This window comes from Gobio gobio (assembly GCF_949357685.1).
Source record: "Gobio gobio genome assembly, chromosome: 15".
Classification (NCBI taxonomy): domain Eukaryota; kingdom Metazoa; phylum Chordata; class Actinopteri; order Cypriniformes; family Gobionidae; genus Gobio; species Gobio gobio.
Window position 1 is genome coordinate 4,548,662 of NC_137108.1, and position 21,194 is coordinate 4,569,855.

The 21,194-nt window shown below is 37.7% G+C and overlaps 1 protein-coding gene across 1 annotated transcript in view; it reads right to left on the minus strand.

Annotated features, from left to right (window-relative positions):
* The window catches only part of grik2 (glutamate receptor, ionotropic, kainate 2), a 342,712-nt gene that overhangs the window by 19,438 nt on the left and 302,080 nt on the right, over window positions 1-21,194 (minus strand). The window contains exon 14 of the mRNA XM_079836135.1: window positions 15,778-16,003. Coding sequence (XP_079692261.1) covers window positions 15,778-16,003 — 226 coding nt within the window. The remainder of the gene's footprint in view (window positions 1-15,777; window positions 16,004-21,194) is intronic.

Sequence of the window (21,194 nt, forward strand, 5' to 3'; positions counted from 1 at the left end):
TAAACTTACCCACACCACCACACCTGTCCCTAACTTTACCATTAAACTTACCCACACCACCACACCTGTCCCTAACTTTACCATTAAACTTACCCATCCCACCACACCTGTCCCTAACTTTACCCTTAAACTTACCCATCCCACGACACCTGTCCCTAACTTTACCATTAAACTTACTCATACCACCACACCTGTCCCTAACTTTACCCTTAAACTTACCCATCCCACCACACCTGACCCTAACTTTACCATTAAACTTACCCACACCACTACACCTGTCCCTAACTTTACCATTAAACTTACCCACACCACCACACCTGTCCCTAACTTTACCATTAAACTTACCCACACCACCACACCTGTCCCTAACTTTACCATTAAACTTACCCATCCCACCACACCTGTCCCTAACTTTACCATTAAACTTACCCATTCCACCACACCTGTCCATAACTTTACCCTTAAACTTACCCATTCCACCACACATGTCCCTAACTTTACCATTAAACTTACCCATACCACCACACCTGTCCCTAACTTTACCCTTAAACTTACCCATCCCACCACACCTGTCATTAACTTTACCTAAACATAAACAATTTTCAACACAATATCAAAAAACAAAAAAACTCAATCAGATGAATAGAGGATCTTAAATTGGGAGACATTTGACCTTACTCGGTTAATTGAGTTAAGTGAACTACTAGCTGTGCAACAATTTGCCTTACAATTTTAAGTTATGTCAAGTGTAGTTACCAGTGAAAATTGGCCCCTAAACTGAAGTGTTACCAAGAAAAGTGTGTTACATACCAGGAAAGAGGCAGAGCTTAATGTGAATTTACAACTGCCTTCCCAAAACAGCACTGACACACTGTTTTGAGGACTTCATGTTCACTTTACACCACAATGGCTTGAAACCCAATAACATTTCACTGCCTCTGTACAAAATCAGATTCAATTGTGCCAAGCATTAACATATTCTCATTTAAACATCTAATTAAGCAACACACCAAAACGCAGATGGTCTGAACACTGACCCTGTCTGTTCCAGCGCAGGAACGCTTGCCAGAAGGACTCGGGCATCTCTCACCATCACATTTTCAGCATTAATGCATCCTGCCGACTGTGTTCTGCTGAAGTTAGCGAGATATATGCTAAACGCACGCCTGTATGCAGCCTGCCTATGTTAACTGATTCCAAAAGGGTAGGATTAGCAATGGAAATGGCCTGTGCTGAGCTGTCTGGAAACAGCACACAGGGGAGTGATGATGCTAAACATCCTTTTCCATGTGCCCTGCATTTGCTCTACACAATGCAATCCCATGACATGCAACTGACAAGCAAAAAACACCCTCACTGGGTTGTCTGTTAGACAGCATGCCTGACAGATTTTAACCTGCTGAGTGACAAAGCATTAACGTCTGTGAGACAAGGCACTTGATAGCTGGCTTTTGCTGTCCATGTGGAAAAGCCGAGATAGCATCTTAAACCAGCACACAGACCCCCAAACCATCAATGGATTAAGATATTCTGGACTGCTTAGCCCCTGACACACAAGCAATTTATGATTGCATGGTTTATAGCACAATAGTGTCAGAACACCTGCATGAATATTCCGAATTCATCAGTTTACAGGGAAAGCAGGCAGCCTTGATCAGCCAGTTTTATTACTGAAAGGCGTAAGAGAGAGTAAGAACAGGGAACAATGAGATAAAGAGGTGGAACAGGACTAGGAAATGAGGCTAGCCGAATTCAAACTCATAAGCACCATGCCTCAAAGCGACAGGGCTTCGGTTTCGGCATCTGCCCCGTTTTCAAATTGCTTCAGGGTTAATTATTTGGTAGACTCAGCCTCTGATGGCGTGGCCACAGTCTGTTCAAGTCAAGCGAGTCATATTTATTTGCATAGCACTTCTCATCATATAAACAATGCATCAGGCTGACCGTCTCATGCACACTGCACACAGAAAGATTGGTTGGCTTCTTTAAAAACCTCTGGGAGTCAGGGTGCACCAGTCTACCCAGAAACTAAGTGTGGTGTTAAAGTTGGCATGCAATGAATATTCACCCTATCATTTTTTTAAAGGAGTGCCATTTTACAACAAGTGCAAAGAGCACTCCTTGTTGGCAGAGGCTATTTACACCAACTCCACCCACCGCCCAGATTTGGGCACAACCGAACTGAGTTTGAATCTGCTTCAAAATCATCTCAAAATCCAATCAACAACCGATGCATAGAACCAAGACCCCATCCTTCATTATTCCACCACCATATGAAACAAAAGATGGTGATGCTACTTCTGCTGGTTTTGACAAAGAGCTGATCACCGGATTTGCCTTTTCAGTGAGTGTCATCAAATCTTTTAAAGATACTCAGAGTTGATTTTGAGACTCTTAGGCCACATCCACACGAAGCCAGAGCTTCCCGATCCGATCATTTTTTCCGCCTCGTCTCAAGAAATATCTGCGGACACATGAAACCACTGAAACCGACTCAAAAACGATGTAGTATACATACCAGACCAATATGTAGCAACATCAGCCCATATTCCAGCATAAATTACTTCAAATATTCTGACAATACAGCTATTCTTGCCTTGCTCAAAGATAACAACTCTGTTATGGAGTATCCTACCACTGTCATGAACTTTGCACAGTGGTGTGAGGATAACCACCTGAATCTTAATGTGAGCAAGACAAAGGAGCCAATATTCGGTCCCCCCTCACCTCAGATAATGGACAGTTTCAAATATCTGGGAGTAACGTTGGACAATACTCTTACTTTTCATCAGCATATTATTTACATTCAGAAAAGAAGTCACCAAAGGATGTCAGTCATTCGTAAACTAAAGGGACTTTGCTCCTCGATTATTATTGTTACTTTATCAAAGCATTATTCAGCCAAATTTATTGTATTGCTCTGTTTCTTTAATATGCTTTATGTTAAAAACCGGACCAAACTCACAAAGATGTCCAAAATTGCTGCGAAATTATGGGTCTTCCAACACTTAACCTCACAGAACTTAAACACAGGGCTATTACACGCATTGCAATCTCAATAGAACAGGACTCCACACATCCACTTAATCAGAAGCCTGATTCCCTCAGCCATCACATATCTTAACAACAGACATCGCTGAGTTTTATCTTGACTTTTTATTTTTATTTTAATGTATTTTGTATTATGTTGTGTGTGTTAAACAAGTGCAGTGCTGTGGAAAAGAATTTCCCCTCTGGGGACAATAAACTTAAAGTTAATCCTGCCACAGAAATACACTAAAAACGGAGAAGAAGAGTTATGGCTAGAAGGAGTGCAGCAACGGTCGGAGGCAAAATCTCAACAACAAAAAAAAACAATAAATAAATGTCCTAGTTACCATATTGTGTTTTATTAATGCCTACACCTACCCCAACCCTAAACCTGCCCTTACAATAACTCAAATACAGTAATTAAATGACGCAATATTCATGTGCGCATGCCCATGGTGCACTTAGGCCAAGATATTCACAAGTAGAATTGTATATTCAGCTTTGTTTTCCAAGTTCTTGAAATAATCAGTATTTATCACTTTTAGACAGACAGAAATTTAGAGCATAAAGTCAACTTTTCTGATCATTTCACCCCCCCCCCCATGCATGTTATAATCTCTTTCAGATAAACCCACACCTAAAGAGTTCTGACATCTTTTATTCATTCCTCATTCTGAACCCATACAACTTTCATTCATCTTCAAAACATAAATGAAGACATTTTTAATGAATCCTGGGAGATTTCTAGCTCTCCACTGAAAGTCCATTCTACCTCAAATTTGACACTTCAAAAAGTTTATTAAGACATGGTAAAATTAATCCATATGAATTCATTGGTTTAATCCAAAACATGGTCGCTTTATTTGATGGACATATTTAATTTATAAATCCATCAATGCACATCAGAGGTGTTAAAAGTATTCACATACATCATTCAGGTAGAAGTATAGATACTAGGGTTTAAAAGACTTTTGAAGTATCAACTCAAGCTTTTTACTCAAGTAAAAGTTTATAGGTTCTGGTTTCAAAACTACTTAAAGTACAAAAGTAAAAGTAATGTAAGGGGAAAAAATGTCATTAAGGACAAAAGCTTAGGCCGCGCCACAGGGCCCTATAGTGCACTACCCCACCTCCTCAAAAAAACATTTTTCTAAAGGCCATAATGACTATAATGTTACATTAAAATGTTAATGTTGAAAAATTTGGGATGCAATAGGCTACCCGTTTCAGCAGCTTTTATGCCCATTGAACATGAGTGCATTTTAGTAGAATGCAAATACGTTAAAGAACCATATATGAGCTCTACTCAGCATTACGTGATTTGTGTCATGTGCAGGTGGGCGTACAAACCCATAGGGTGTTGGAATCAGTACCGTCAAAAGGGCTGTGCCAAGTGTGCGATCGCACAGGGCCTCGCGAAAAGTAAAGGGACAGCTGACTTAATGTAAAACCCAACAGTTACAGTTCTTGTTTTTGTCTTTCAAAATACTATAATAGTTAAAAGACATAGCTAAAAATGTGTATCGTGATGCTGTATTATTCTGTTTGTTAAAATGTGAGACTGTGCATGTGACTGATTCATGCGCATACATGTCAGTCAGAGGGCATCGCACGTAAAGTTCGTAGAGAGCTTTATTCAGTCTATTCAAATTCTGATTTTGGCCGCCTCTGAAATGGGTAAACCCATAGATATTACCTAAGAAATTCAAGTAAATACGCTGTAAATCCGCGCTCATTCAAGGATGTGCATTTATTGCATGGACGGAGAAAGCATGGACGCCTGCAGGATTTTATCTGACGATACGCACAAAAAGGTTTTTTATTTAACACTATAAAGTTAAATAAGCATATATAGCCTAACTATTACGCACCTTTCGGACCATCAGTTAGAGCAGCGATGCCACAGAGCGAGTGTAACTACTCTATCTCTACGCGTTTTAAACATTTTTAAATCTGAAAACTGCAAAAAGCAACGCAATTGTCAGACATCCATTGAGCAAATGTACACAGAGGAAAACAACTGGAATGGTATATGTTTATACTTCTCATCCAACCACAATCAAAATCACTCTACCGGATGGCGCGATTTATCTGGATAGGTTTTTTTGTTGTTGTTTTGTTGTTGTTTTTTACAATGACAAGCCGGAATGAAAACAAGCCGAAATGAAATAGGAGTAACAAGGCTATTTTTAAAATGTAAGGAGTAGAAAGTAGAGATAATTGTGTAAAATTGTAGGGAGTAGAAGTAAAAAGTCGGCTGAAAAATAATTACTCCAGTAAAGTATAGATACCCAAATGTTCTACTTTATTGGTTCTTGGCGAAGCTCCAATGACATGCAAGAATCATGACAGAAATCTCTCAGGTTTCACTAAAACTTAAACAAAAATTGTTAACACTTTACTTAAAGCCCTTATGCTTAATGCATTATAAAGGTATTCATAATGTACATTATAACGCTTGTCATAAATAATTGTAACCAAAGTTAAAATGCATTATAATATTTGCAGATTCTGAAATTGGTTTGTCATGTGTTTTAATGCATTATACTTTCTAAAGGTGTGTCCAATGACTAAATAAGTATTATAATGTATTATAACTGTGGTTACAATTATACAAGGCATAATTGATGCATTAAAATTACTTTTTAATGCATTATACATAAAGGCTTTATGTAAAGTGTGAGTAATGACATGAGTGTGAGTAACTGATGACACAATTCCAATTTTTTGGGCGAACTATCCCTTTAAGCCGCAGTAAAAACAACACTAACTTTAGTTCACTTGCCGCTCACACAGTTTGTTTCTAAATGGACAGTTCTTGGTAAGAGGATGCTGCAAAATGAACCAGACTTTATACCAATATATAAAAAGTCCAATTATTCTGTAGAATGTGACTTTAGATCACTGATCCTGACTGAGGATCAATAGTCAGCTCCCCTGTTAAGAAATTTAGCTGTCCTTCCTTTAATCAGAATATTTCTCACTATCTCAGTATTGACATTTCCTGCAATTCTGGCTCAGTAATATTCTCATTGGACATTTACTTCCTCCCGGTCTAATGACTTAATAATGGTAGATGTAGCTTTTATCAATGGGAATGCAGAGAACTTCTCAGTTGTCCCTGGAACTTTGCTGATCAGAGTTTGAAATGTATTTCCAGACTGTTGCTGCTGCTATGAGACATACTGTATTTAAAAAAGACAACCGCACGTGAAATGTGAAAGTTATAAAAGAGGGGAATATGATCAGCGGACATTTTAAATGCTGGTATTTTTCTTAGCCAAATGGTATACAGTATATCTAAGTCATGGACTACTTTGATGGTACTTACATATTTATTTTTTTCCCATTTTTTTAAAGCTTGGCAGGTAAAATCATTATCCAGTTTTGTTGTATGGAAGATTTCCAAGAAGTTTGGACATTCTGTCTAAGATCACTACATGTATTTCATGCAAGAGCCACAATAATACAGATACAGTACACTAGTGTGTACAAAATGTGAATTTTTGGGTCAAATACCCTTGTGCTACCATAGTCATGTTGAGTTGTCAAATTACTCGTGGTGTAATCCTTCTCGTTTCATTTACTTATCTTCCTTCAATTTTTACAACTGCTTCACTTAAACAAAAGCTTATTTCTATGGTACACAAATTACAACAATATATTTAGGGGGCAAGCACAGAAGGTGTGTAGGCACCTATTGTAATCGTCGGCGTTCTTATTCTTCCGTTTCTTCTTCTTCCGCTCTTCTTCTGTGTCTATGGCAGCCCATAAAACCGCTTTCTGGAAATGTATGAAATTTGGCACACAGATAGAGGACAGTCTGCACTGTCACCATAGCAAATTTGGAGTCTCTAACTCAAACCCTCTAGCGCCACCAACTGTCCAAAGTTGCACTCACGTTTATCTTAATAACTTTTTAACTGTAAAGGCTAGAAACAAAATCCATTTTCCGCCATTTAGAATTTTTTGAAAAACCTACTTTTTCAAACTCCTCCTAGGCCATTGCTCCGATTTTCATGAAAATTGAACCAGATCATCTTCAGACCATGGCAGCAAAAAGTTATGAAATTCAAGTTGGTTCGTCAGACTGTTCTTAAATAACGCGCAAACGAATTCAACAAAGAGCACGCCCAAATGTTTAGTGTATTCTGACCAAACTTGTTGTGTGTTAGGACAACCATGATTTTCGGCGCAGTGCCACCTAGTGGTCAGAATATATTATATACTTTATATATTATATAACTTCTGAACGGTTTGGCCAAAATTCAAAGTTCTTTAGATTTGGTGCAGCATGCCGAGTTTAACGATACCCAGTTTTCCCATATCGGTCATTTTGGGTGTCGGCCATTTTGAATTTTGTCGTAAAATGCTGTATTATACTAACTTTTTGGCATATCGTTGTGAAACTCGGTATGTGTCTTCGATACTATGCCCTAAGGTACTCAACACCACCTTGTGGTCATACGTTATATTGAAATTTCCAAAAATGCCAAGAACTCTTTTTAAAAATTATATTGTAATGAAACTGATCTTAATCGATTCCTTGGGTCATGCTAAGAACATAGATACCAATTTTGTCCAACATAGTCGACTGAACTTCCTTTCGGCCATTTTGATTTTCTTTTAAAAACATACTTGTTCGAACTCCTCCTACACTGTTAGTCTGATTTTCACGTAAATTGAATCGTGAGTGTTGACTGTGGGCAAAATGGATGGAAACCAATTGGGGTCAATTTGACTCCTAACACAATCGACGTAACCAAAATTTATACAGCCTATGTGTTGATACTTTGCATGCACATTCATGACCCTAAATGAGAAATGTGACCCTGGAGCACAAAACCAGTCATGCGTCTCACGGGTGTATTTGTGGCAATAGCCAACAATACATTGTACGGGTCAAAAATGATAGATTTTTCTTTTATGCCAAAAATCATTAGGATATTAAGATCATGTTCCATGAAGATATTTTGTAAATTTTCTACATATATTTCCTAAATATATAAAACATTTATTATTAGCAGTAGTATACATTGCTAAGGACTTCTTTTGGACAACTTTAAAGGCGATTTTCTTAAATTATAATTTTTTTTTGCACCCTCAGATTTCAAATTTTCTAATTGTTGTATCTCGGCCAAATATTGTCCTATCCCCACAAACCATACATCGATGGAATGATGATTTATTCAGCTTTCAGATGACACACAATTTCAAGTTTACCAGTGTTTCAAGCAGATTGAAAATCCATTGGGTATCAAATTTATCCCAACACAATAGGAGTTAAAGTATTCCCGTTGAAGTATGGTTTGTTAGGATAGGACACTATTTGGCTGAGATACAACTATTTGAAAATCTAAATATTATTAAAGTCATCCAAATGAAGTCCAAAGCATATTATTACTTAATACATTTTTGATATATTTACGGTAGGAAATTTACTTTCTTTAATATCCTAATGATTTTTGGCATAAAAGAAAAATCAATAATTTTGACCCACACAATGTGCCCACACAAATATGCCCGTGAGACACATGCCCGTGGTTTTGTGCTCCAGGGTAACATATGATAAAATTAAGCAATATCACAAGAGCAAGAGAGCTGCTTTCATGAACATGCACACAATTGCAAACGTGATATTGATTTCATCCAAATGTCCAACAAACAAGAAGTTAATAACTGCCTTACTTTTTAGACACAATATTGATAACAAGTGTTTGCTCCATTTTGGCCATTAAAGTAGTTTAAAAAAATCCATAGCAGAAGTGTTGTGCATTCCCGAGCAACACACAGCAGTGATTCACTACTGAATGAATCAGCTGCTTTGAACAATTCAGTTGAATAAATTATTTCATGACTCGCTCATTTAGGGATTTGCTGCCACTTACTGGCAGTTTTAGTTTCATATTTCAATAATCAAAATTGTGTTGTTAGTGACTACATTTGATTGGCAACAGCCAATACTATTCTAATATTATTTATTGATTAATATAAAACATTTAAAATGTGTAGTAAATGTGGATCTTTCGAATGAATTTGAATCTGGTCTTGACTCCGCCTTATCCTGCCTTGGTCTCAGTTTAGGAGGTTTTGACTGCAACACTAATGAACATATTAGACACACAACGCCACGACATACTGAACACAATACATCCGTTCATACACAGCACACTGAAATGAGTGAAATAAAGCTTGTGGTTTTCGTTCATCTGGCTGATTGACACGGTGCCTGAGGTAGAGGAGTCTGGCTTCAGAGGTGGCCAAAAGGCCTTTCATCCTCACATTAAGGTGCCTTTTCCATTCTTGGTTATTTTAGTCCTTTCAAAGCAATTCTGCATGTAATGGGTCATGCTGTTTTATATCCGATACGATCACATGCTGAGGTCATTTGTTGCGTATGTAGCTTTGACGTCCAAGTTTTTCTGCAACCATGAGCTTCAGCTTTCTGTCTCACAAACTAATAAATACAAAAGAAAAAATATATATGTTTAGTATTTCTCTAAATGGATGTGCAGTACTTGCTCTAGAGGAAAACTGTAGAAACCTTAAGTCCCTTTTCTACAAACGCATGATAAGAAAAGTGTTTAGGGTCATTGTGTTGAGATGTCTTGCAGCAGTATCATGTACAATTCTGGATGTTTTTGGACTCAAGTCATACTGCTTTTCTTCAACATTTCTGCTGCTGACACAGCCCGCAGCCGCATGTATAACCGGATTAAGACAATCTGCTACTGAGACTGATAATCTTATGCACAGGAGGGGAAACGCCTCACAGTTTCTCTTTTCATTTATTTATCTCATCCATTCGTCTATTTCATGCACGTTCGCCTCAGGGTCCGCGTTTCTGCACATTCACTGAGCCGCCGAGCGGCATTCAGAGACGCTAACCTCAACCGCTTCACCTTCACCGACAGAGCCAGACAGTCATTAATCAAAATGAAATGAAGATTTGAGTCAGCGCTGCAGTCTGAGAGAAACACACTTTGAGGAGGATACACTTCTGCATGACAGAGATGTGTTGATAAACGACTGTGTCTCTCATTTCAATCAGGCTGTTCAGTGATTCATGTTTTTGTTGAAGTGTATGACTAATATTTTTATTTTGGAAGGTAATCCTGCTGAAAATAGGTGTTTTGGCAAAATAGAAATGGTTTTGATTTGATTATGTAAATGTGTTCAGCACTGGGCAAATACTCGTGACTGATTATTGATTAGGGCAGAGATGTCAGTATCTGCAGCATCAATTCAATCATTGTTTGAGATATCGATTGACAATAGTAGAGCCACTGTTGCATTAGAGCATTGGTTCCCAAATGGAGGGGGGGGGGGGGGTGAGATGGAGGGTACGCGAACAAAATGCTAAGTTATGCCATTTATTTAATTGTTCCCCACCTTAAAATAATATTAAAACTGAGTGTGTATTTCTAACAGGCAAAATGCCGCCTCTATTGTAAAAACAGGTGAAATGGTAGTGTCGTAAATACATCAAATACATGACATTCAATCAAATGACCTCGTCTTTTGCGGTCAAAACTAACGCACACAAGCAGACTGCATATGATAGGTTGCATGCAGAGTCTGCTGCCTTAGCAAATTGAACATTTCTCGGTCCTGAGTCTTCCACAGAAGATGTACGTTTTAATATTTAAACCACTTCTATTATAGATTGCTATCAGGATGTGAAGAGATTTTCAACTATAACAACTAGGGATGCAACAATACAGTTAGTCCACGGTTCAATACATACCTCGGTTTTTAAACCACGGTTTTCGGTTCGGTTCTGATGGCTTGTCACATCAGTTTTTTGCTATTCTATTCTTAGGCGACAGGAACAGCAAGAGGTTAAGGAGAAAAAAGACTATTTTATTGCAATACTCTTTCTTTATTTTAATGAAAAGAATTGAAAAACCTTACTTAAACTTAAAACTTTACTTAAAAAAAAACAACCCTTTTACACATTCCTAGTGTATTGTAAAATATATATATATATATATATATATATATATATATATATATATATATATATATATATATATATATATATATATATATATATATATATATATATATATATATATATATATATATTAGTGCTGTCAAACGATTAAAATATTTAATCGCGATTAATCGCATTAATGCCATAGTTAACTCACAATTAATCACAATTAATCGCAAATTTTTTTTTATTCTAAATGTCCCTTGATTTCTTTTTGTCCCATTATTTTTTCTTATTTTAATGCTCTTATCAACATAGAAAAGTGGATCGGCTTGCTTTGTTCAAATGTTTGTTTTATTGAAAACAACATTGGCATACTGTAGTGTTCGATTTCACACCAACATTCTCACTTGAAGCAGTCATTCACACTTGGAGCAAATAATCGCTCACACAATGTAACACTGTCCATCAATAAAAGGGTAAAAAAAATACTTTGTTGCACAAACAGCCCCTTCAACAGCCCTTTCTAAGGGATCAAAACAGGGTGATACAAAATAAAATTACAAAGTGCACATGCAAGGTAAACTAGGACTCCGCCTATAGTGCAGTTAAACCAGGGGTCGCCAACTAGCGGACTCCGGTCCAAATCCGGACCGCGAAGCCTTTTGACGTAGGCTAATGAAACAGTTAACGTTGCAATGCTCACTGTTACGTTCAGACCCAGACGCGCGGTCAAGCATGCAGGTGCGTTCACACCGGACGCGAATGACGCGACATGCACGCCGCTTAATTCGCGCCGCAGAATGTCTATTTGCGTCTTTGCATTGACTTAAATCACTCGCGCAAAACGCTTCATTCGCGTCCGGTGTGAATGCACCACCAGAGCAGAAAGCAGCGCTCAAGACAAGCACTTTTAGTTGAAGACCCCTGAGTTAAACCATGGCATAATACGTTTCTCATTTCGGCGTCTCACGCTTGCCATCCACGTCTACTCTTTTAATGGCCCACAAGTGTGGGCAGCCGCAGCGTGCCTGATGTTTTGTTTCCGGTCTAGCTACATCCGGAGTGGTGTTGTAGTTTTTCTAACGTTACTAGTTGCTGCAACAGCATGTGAAAAAACTACAAAGTTTGTTAGACCAAAAAGAACGTTAATCTCGCGATAAAAAAATTGACGCCGTTAAAATAGGTTTGCGTTAACGTCGTTAATAACGCGTTTAACTGACAGCACTAATATATATATATAAAGATTTACACTGGCAGCTCAGAGCTGTACAGCAGCATTTAAGTATGAAATTGAATGAATAAATGTAAAAATAAAACACTACATAGACTTCACTATAAAATATACATTGATTCTTAGCTACTGTATTAGTTTTTCAGTCTAGAGCAGCAAGTGATTTTCTCTTTGTCTTTTGTTGTTGTATTAACATTAAAGGGATAGTTCACTCACAAATTAAAATTATGTCATCGAGAAATGAATACAGGTTTGGAACAATATTAGAGTGAGTAAATAATGCCATCATTTTAGAAGTGAACTGTCCCTTTAAGGACAGCGTGTTCACTATAGGCTGCGCCGCTGTCAATTTAAGACCTCTACACATCTAATATACAGACACGCGCCAAATTTACTTTCACTTTAGACATAACCGACTGCGTTTATGTAAACCTTGTGTGTATTTGACAGTATTAGTATCACGTGTTTGACAGGCGTTTAGTGCACGCGCTCGGAAAAGCGCATGTTAAAACCGTGCATAAGCTCGCAAATGAAATGTTTAACCGGCAAGGCTTTAAAACACATGCAAATAATGAACTTTCGTGATTGTGAATAACTATAAGTGTTCCGTGAGTATAACTCCACCACTAACGTGTGATGTGAATGTATGTCGCGTTGTTCAGAATTGCGATGGAGGAAAATTATAGAATTTGTAGAAAAATAATTAATTACATGCAAAACCGAGAATACCGCAATTCACAAGTGTGTATTGAATCGTGAATGCCGTACCAAACGGTTCAATATTATATTGAGAATTGTGGCATCCCTAATAACAACAACAAAAAATTGACATAAAACATGACACACGCATTCAATAAGGTTAAATAAACTTTGCCTTTATAAATGTAAATAATGCACCTGAAAATCAATTTAAGGGGGCCGATATTGTCCCTTATGCTGAGTTCAGACTGCACGATTTTCAAACTGGTCGGATTGCAGCTCTTTTCACACTACACGACTCTCTGGGGTAGCATTCAGTCACTGCTGTGTTCACACTGACCGATGGATCGGCGACAGGGGGTTTCACATTGCATGACTTCACAATAGGAAGAATCGCCGACAACTCTGTCCCGTCCGCAAACTACATTTCACAACCAAACACACGCGAGATGTGACAAGGAAAACACGTGAGATCACGCGTGCGTCAGACCGGAGTTCTCACGCGAGACTGGAATTGATATTAAAAATGGTCATAACAATGAAGCTTGTGATCCAAATTGTCTATGCGCTGATTTGTAGCAAAAGGGAGAAAAAGAAAAATGATTATGGCGGAAGAAATGGTTGGGGAGACACAGGGAGCGATGATTGTGTTCTGCGAAGAGAGTTGGAGGTGAATAAATCATTTTGCAATGTGCTGCTGTTACGGCTGGTCAAGCAAATGTGTGTGCTTTGTTTCTGTTTGATATAATTGTAAATATATCTATTAAAATACTGATATTCTGGTCTATAACTCCTCCCCTAAACTCCCGCTGCCCTGTATCTTGCCCTCTCAATGGCTGTAAGTCATCGCAGATGATATTTTCAGTCATTTCACACAGCAGGAGTTTGAATTGCATGTCAAATATCTCATGGGTGTTGGCGACTCATCGGCGATTCTCTCAGATGGAGCCGTTGATAATTCACACTGCATAATTGTCACTCACGTGCACTGATTAGCCTTTGATTTTGGGCATTTGTCTGCGATTTTTCAAAACCTGTTGGCGAGTCAAAATCGGGGCTAAAATCGGTCAGTGTAAACTCTGCATTAATGGAAAAGGTATGACTGCAGTCCAAGTGGAAGAGAAGGAGTACGCAGAAGGGTGCTTCTGGATAACATCTAGATATCAATCATATTCCAAAAGACATTTTAAAATATGTAAGAAATAATATGCAGTAAGCCAGTCATTATAATATAAATTCCGCCTTCATATTAAGTGTCTTTAACTACTATATGTACTAATCAATTGATACAATGCACTTATTGTGTACATACATGTTTTAACATGAAGTGGGTTTGGGAGGAGCCTAATCATTCCAGCCTGGTTCTACCAGACTCTAGTACATTTCATTTGTACAGAGAATCTGGCCACTCTCCATTGACAAGCGTTAACTTCATTGAAGGCGGGAAATCTGTTGAAGTTTAAAACTATTGGATATGCCCAGAGCCACTCTGGATCTGCCATAACCAATCGCTAACGTTTGGTCGGGACGTATGTCATGTGCCGTTCGCCGTTATTTCTCACATGGAGGTCAAAATAAATGTGCAGCCACCTCAGTGATAAAACTTTGTGCATTCGGATTGTGATTTATTCACGGTGGAGGGGAGTTTTGTGATCGGGAACGCGCTGCTCACGTGGTCCATTACATGATTGCATACTGTAAATAAAATATCATATGCTTGGTATGATAAGAATAAATCCTGCGGTAAATAACGGCCTAATTCAAATGTTTATGTGCTTTTCTTCCTTTTATTTTTTGAGCGGTGATGAAATATATTGCTCTTGTAAATACTGGCCAGCATTTAAATGAATACAAGTCTAGAAATGCATCCAAATGACAGCGAAGCGCAACCGTATGGTGCTCTGCAGTGGTCAAAAAGGATATAAACAGTACATTTTGAAGTGATATATTCTTGAAAACTCAGAGATGTGGATTCGGAAAGCAATTAAATGACTACTCGACCTGGTGTTTGTCTAAAACAGACGGTAATTCGGCCAGGGATTTTTACGCGGGTGGTGGGAAACGGACGGCAATAAAATCACTGACTAGCCCCTGTAAATGATGACAACACCTTGAAACACTTGAAACAATGAAACAATTACCGGGGCTTCAGCAACTCCTTCACCACTAACGGAGTGAGCTGGAAAATCAAACTTTTCCCAGGACACAACATCATGGCCACCAACAAAACCCAGCAAAGATTGTTCTTGCTCCGGCTTTAACTTCTGGATATTCGGTAGCGGTGCCACAACGGAATGAATGGCTTCGCTCTCATCTTTTCTCCGCCGCCATTACTGAACTACAACTCAAACTAGCGCATGACATCAACGTCATCGTTCTCAGACACTCCCTCTGTTTGCTGATTGGACCGGTAAAAATTTGTTCGGAGAAAACCTAAGACTATACCACAGTCCCAGACGGAGCACTGAAGGAAAATGAAAATTTAGAGGAAGTTCGTAGGAGGGCGGAGCCAGGCTATAATCATTCAGCCCTGTCAATCATCATTCCAAAGATATACTTATAAGCAGCAGTCATTGTGCCGTCCCAGCGGCAATTTTTCCGGCATCCCTCCACCATTTCTCTCATTCTCCCTCTACATAGTATCATTATATGGGGCCTCGGGTTTGAGACTTATTAAGACTTATTATTGAGACTCACTAATTACATGCCTACATACCAAATAAGAAAAAAGTACTTGAAATACTGACTTCAATTAAAATAATTGTATGCATGTAGAGTGATACGAGCACCATGAAACAGCTTTAAACATGAAACAAGAATGCATTGTTAGGTAACTGTGATAAATCATTCAAATAAAGCTAATCTTGTAAACCCTTACCCATTGGGGTGCCAACCCCGTAGGCCTTGGAGTCTATGAGGCCGCCGATCTGTGTGAGGTTGCAGTTGCGCTGGGTGACGAATTCGATGGTGGTGGACTCCATCAGGAAGGCATAATCTGAGGTGAGCACGCGTTCAATCCCTTCCTCGATGCTCTTCACCATGACCGAATGCCTTCGACTGCTCATGAACTCCCACATCTTATCATACGTGGAGATCTTTGTTTTCTGGGAGAGAAGTCAAAAGCATTATTAGACTTGTATTACATTTTATTTCGACAAATACAATACTCGTTCTCCATTTTAACAATACATTTGCATTATTATTAACAAACATCATTGACAATTGGTGATAAACAGTAGACAATATTTGAGCTTGAATCATCAACGACCACGACAACAGCAACAATAATGCAAACGCCAGTACCAAATGATATAATCATAAATCTAAAATAAGAAGCAATTTGGTTTAGACACTGAAACAACACAATATCAAAATATTGACAACTTTAAAAAATGTAAAATCTGTTACGTTTGTACTTAAGCAATGTCAAAGTTGGAAGTGCAATTGCTATTACATTTGCAAAAGGTGCCAGATTTATCCAATGACGGGACTCTCATTTATCAATACATTTTCAGAAAAAATACATTTTTAACCCACTGGTGCTCTTCTGTCATTTTTGACCATTTGTTTAGTTTTTTTTAGAATTTGTTACTTCATCAGAATGATGTGAAACTTGGTAAAGGTTTTGACAATTACAATTTGAACACACATAATAACTAAATCAATATATAATAGACATGGTTCTGAAAAAAAACACATACTTCTCATGGTCAAAAATGACCACATTGGAGAAAAAATTGGGAGATGAATTTCATCTAGTGGAAACATTTGGTACTGGGCCCAAACAAAATCTTACTGAAAGCTTATTTTTTTAGATATCACTCAACCTCAAATTCGGAACAGAATTTGTTTACATTTATGGCATTGATTTTCTCACAGTTTTACAGTTTTGGAAAATATGTCAGCAATATTCTGTCTAATGTCTTCTTTAAAAAAAGGGGGGGGTCAAACTGTGATCCAAAACATTCAAGATTTATGACAGTTTAAGTGGAAATTTCATTTTCAGGTCTATGCTCAAAAAGTGCTAACAAATAATAACTACTGCATAATTTAGTACCATTAAATCCCTTAAAAATACAAAATATTAAATACAAACATTAAAAATGACTAAAATATAGTACATTGATTTAAAAAAACATCTGTCATTTTTTACCGCAAATGTGAGGAGCATCAGAGGGTTGACACAATTCATCAATATTATGCATTATAAATTCAATAAAAACAATCTATCTATGTTATGAACTTCAAATTATGTATAAATGTTTGTCCTTAAAGGGATAGTTCACCCAAAAATGAAAATTAGCCCATGATTTACTCACCCTCAAGTCATCCTAGGTGTTTATGACATTCTTCTTTCAGACGAACCCAACCGTTATATTAAAAATGTCCTGGCTCTTCCAAGCTTTATAATGGCAGTAATTGTTGCTCTGTTTTTGAAGTCCACAAAAGTGCATCTATCCATCATATAACTGCTCCACACGGCTCCGGGGGTTAATAAAGGCCTTCTAAAGGGAAGTGACGTGTTTGTGTAAGAAAAATATCCATATTTAAAACTTTATAAAGTAAAATATCTAGCTTCCGCCAGATCGCCACTTACGGAAAAAGCGTAGTGTCTCTCGCAATTCAAAATGCTTACGCTACGTCTGACGACACTGCACACCAGTTACGTTTTTTTTCTTTTTTCGATCTGGCAGGAAACTAGATATTTTACTTTATAAAGTTTTAAATATGGATATTTTTCTTACACAAATGCGCCACTTCGCATCAGAAGGCCTTTATTAACCCCCCGGACCCGTGTGGAGCAGATATTTGATGGATAGATGTACTTTTGTGGACTTCAAAAACTAAATCAGCCATTCACTGCCATTATAAAGCTTGGAAGAGCCAGGACATTTTTAATATAACTCGATTTTATTCGTCTGAAAGAAGAATGTCATACACCTAGGATGACTTGAGGGGGAGTAAATCATGGGCTAATTTACATTTTTGGGTGAACTAACCCTTCAACGTCGTATACCTGCAAAATACAAATGAGATCACATTGCATTATCAATAAACCACCCACAGACAAGCTTTTCTTGCTCACACTGCTAACACAAAGCATATTTGGGTGTTTTTTTAATAATCTTTTTAAGAAGAGTCATAAAGCTATTGGTTGAAATGTCATATTTTTGCCCCCTTTACATGATTACTACGGCACAAATTGTAGCAGAAGCACACAAAATCTGTTTATGACTAATCCTGACTAATCTCCAAAACTAAAATGTTTGCCGACAGCACGCAAAATTCAGCATACGAAATAATACCATCTTATTCCAGTAGAACTACAAATAAACCCATAATCAATTTAGATATTAAGGTTAGTAGCGAGAGAAATTGTTGCCAATTGCATAGGATATTCAACCGTTTTAAACCCGGGTCTTTTTGTGCCTCTGAGAACACATCTGATGGCATTTGAAACCTAATTAAGTCACACACTCAAGGTCCTGCCTGCCATTATTGTGTGTAATGACTTTTTGTGGCCGGTCGATATTTTAGATCAACTGGGTGATTTGCCAAGTGCCTATCAGAATCTTCTGGAGTTACCCTTGACAAATCAGCCGATTGCACATGTAGACTACGACTGCTGATGAGGCAAAACCATAGCGGCTGAGATAGACCGAACAAAGGAATTTATCTAATAATAAAAAAAGTAAGTAATAAAGTATTTTTGAGTAAATTGAGTATTTTACTATTCAACTTTAATATATATATATATATATATATATATATATATATATATATATATATATATATATATATATATATATATATATATATATATATATATATATATATATATATATATATATATATATATATATTTTGAGTAGGCAGTCCACTAGGTCACAATTGGACCATATGCATTGAATAATAACAATGATAGTCCATTTTTTTTCACAATTTTTAGTGCTTCTCTATACTGAACCCATACAATCCTTTAAGTGACAGAAGTCAGATCATCTCTCATTTTCACTTCATTCTTTCATTATCACCGCGATGCTATCTGTGCATTTGGGTTGATTCGAGATTGTTTGGCTTGATTAGCAGTGATTTGTCCAATACTTTGATCGTGTTGGAGTGTCCACAGATTGCGCGGCTTTAATCTGCTCTTGGTTCTCGATCTGTTCTGAGGCTTTGATTAATTTACTGCACACTACAATCAGACCTGAAGCGTTCTCTGCTGCGGCTGTTATTCTTACAGATGACAAGAGGATGAAAATGAAACAAATTTATTATCTGTTCTGACTCTGAGACAAACAGTAGAAAAATTGCTTGGTCCTGATTAATAGACGTTATTGTGGGAGTGATGTCCATGTAAAATTAGGATATGTTTCAGATTCAGCCTTTGGAATGAAAAGGGACATCCATCAACTTTCAACTGAGAAACATCCACAAAACACACAACATTATTGATGTGTTGGATGTATGAAAGTAAACAGATGTCAGCCTGTTGTTGACTGATACATTTCCTCTTCAATTCTGTCTCAGTGCTGCAGGGATGATGCATTTTTTTTATGGCCCAAACCCTGAAACAAGTTAAGGCCCTGATTTACTGCTGCCAACCGGTGTGGCGTAATTTTGAACACTTTGAAGCAGCTTGACAAAGTAAACTTCCAGGAAAACTTCACTCTGGCTGGTAAACACCTCCGAGCTAAAATTGATCCATGGCAATGATGTAATAGGTAGGTGTGGCTCAGAGGCTCCGCCTTCTTTGACATGAAAATATTCTCTGGTTCATTTCCTCTGTTCACACCGTTGAGCTCAGATGCAAGTAAAAACAATCAAAGAAATATTGAAGCGTACTGTTATTCACCCCACGGTTCACGGTTCTGACAACGCATATGTATATAATATAACTTCTCTCATTGGCTATTGTGAAAGAACCGACGTAATCATCCTGCTTTAAAAACATGTTTGATAAAATTGGGGCAGCCCCGATGTGTCCACAAGCAGAGGTTAAAGATTTGATCTGTAAACGCCTCACATTACCAGATAATCTGGGCCGAACGTCGGAACCAACCAATGGAATGGACAAGATTTTGTCACAGATTGTCACAGATAGGAATACATGGGCCTAAAACTCCTGTACACATCTATAATATGGTTTGTTGAAAGAAAAAAAACAATGTGTAAAACAGACAGAGTTTGGCTAATGTATGTTTCTGTTGATGGATACACAATCTGCCTTCCACAAAACTCAATATTAGTTAGTATAAGTTCAATATGAGTGCCATATGAACTCATTCATTTACGCCGCCATCACCCGGGTGTTGATAGCGCGCGGGTGCAGGTGAGACCTGAACGGTACACGTTGCTATCTGTGTTTAAACTAAACCCATTTAAGCCTTGCCAATTTAAAAATTCAAGCACAAGACGACGCAAAAGAGAGCTTGCACACTATTCTGAAGCGCGCACACAGAAAGCCATGTCTCAGACAGCCTGCAAATATTGAGTTCTCTTTCAAGTCTTGCACTTGAATGGACAAATTCATACAAAAATAATGTCAACGTGTTCGTCTTGGCAAGTACAGCCGTACTGACAAAGAGAAGAGCTGTGTCCATGAGCTGATCAGCAGGTTAAAGACTTGATCTGTAAACGCCTCACATTACCAGATAATCTGGGCCAAACGTCGGAACCGACCAATGTCATGGACAAGATTTTTTCACACATTGTCAGTCACAGATAAATCGGCCTAAAACTCCTGAGTCTGAGCCCGTCTTAAATGGGACTACAGAGGTTGTCTGGGAAATTAAACATAATCACACTTATCAGGTAAACTCATTTATTCACTTTTATAGTCATTTTATTTTATATTTCATTTATATTCGCATTTGATATGCTTTTATAGTTTTATATTCTTTATATAGTCGCTTTTACAGACTCATTGAGTTTATATATTATTTATAACTCAAACTTTCAGGGAAAATGTTTTAAATACAGACTAAAAGAGTTGTTTGTAACTTAATGGTGGTGAAATTGAAGTCTTGCAACCGTGGTGTAATTCATTTAAAGCCTGCGTTTAGCTATGGAATGACATACCGGACAATAATTCAAAGGAATTTCAAATTCTATTGTATTGTATTATTAATTGCAATTGCACGCATAATGGACATAATGGAAACACAAATGCGTGATTTGCAATTGCGTTTGGATTTTCTTTTCGTGTATGTAACATGTCTGCCAAATTTCAAATGGAAACGCAAAGTCCGTTTGCAATTGCATTTACAATGTCTTACGAGTTATGACCTTGCC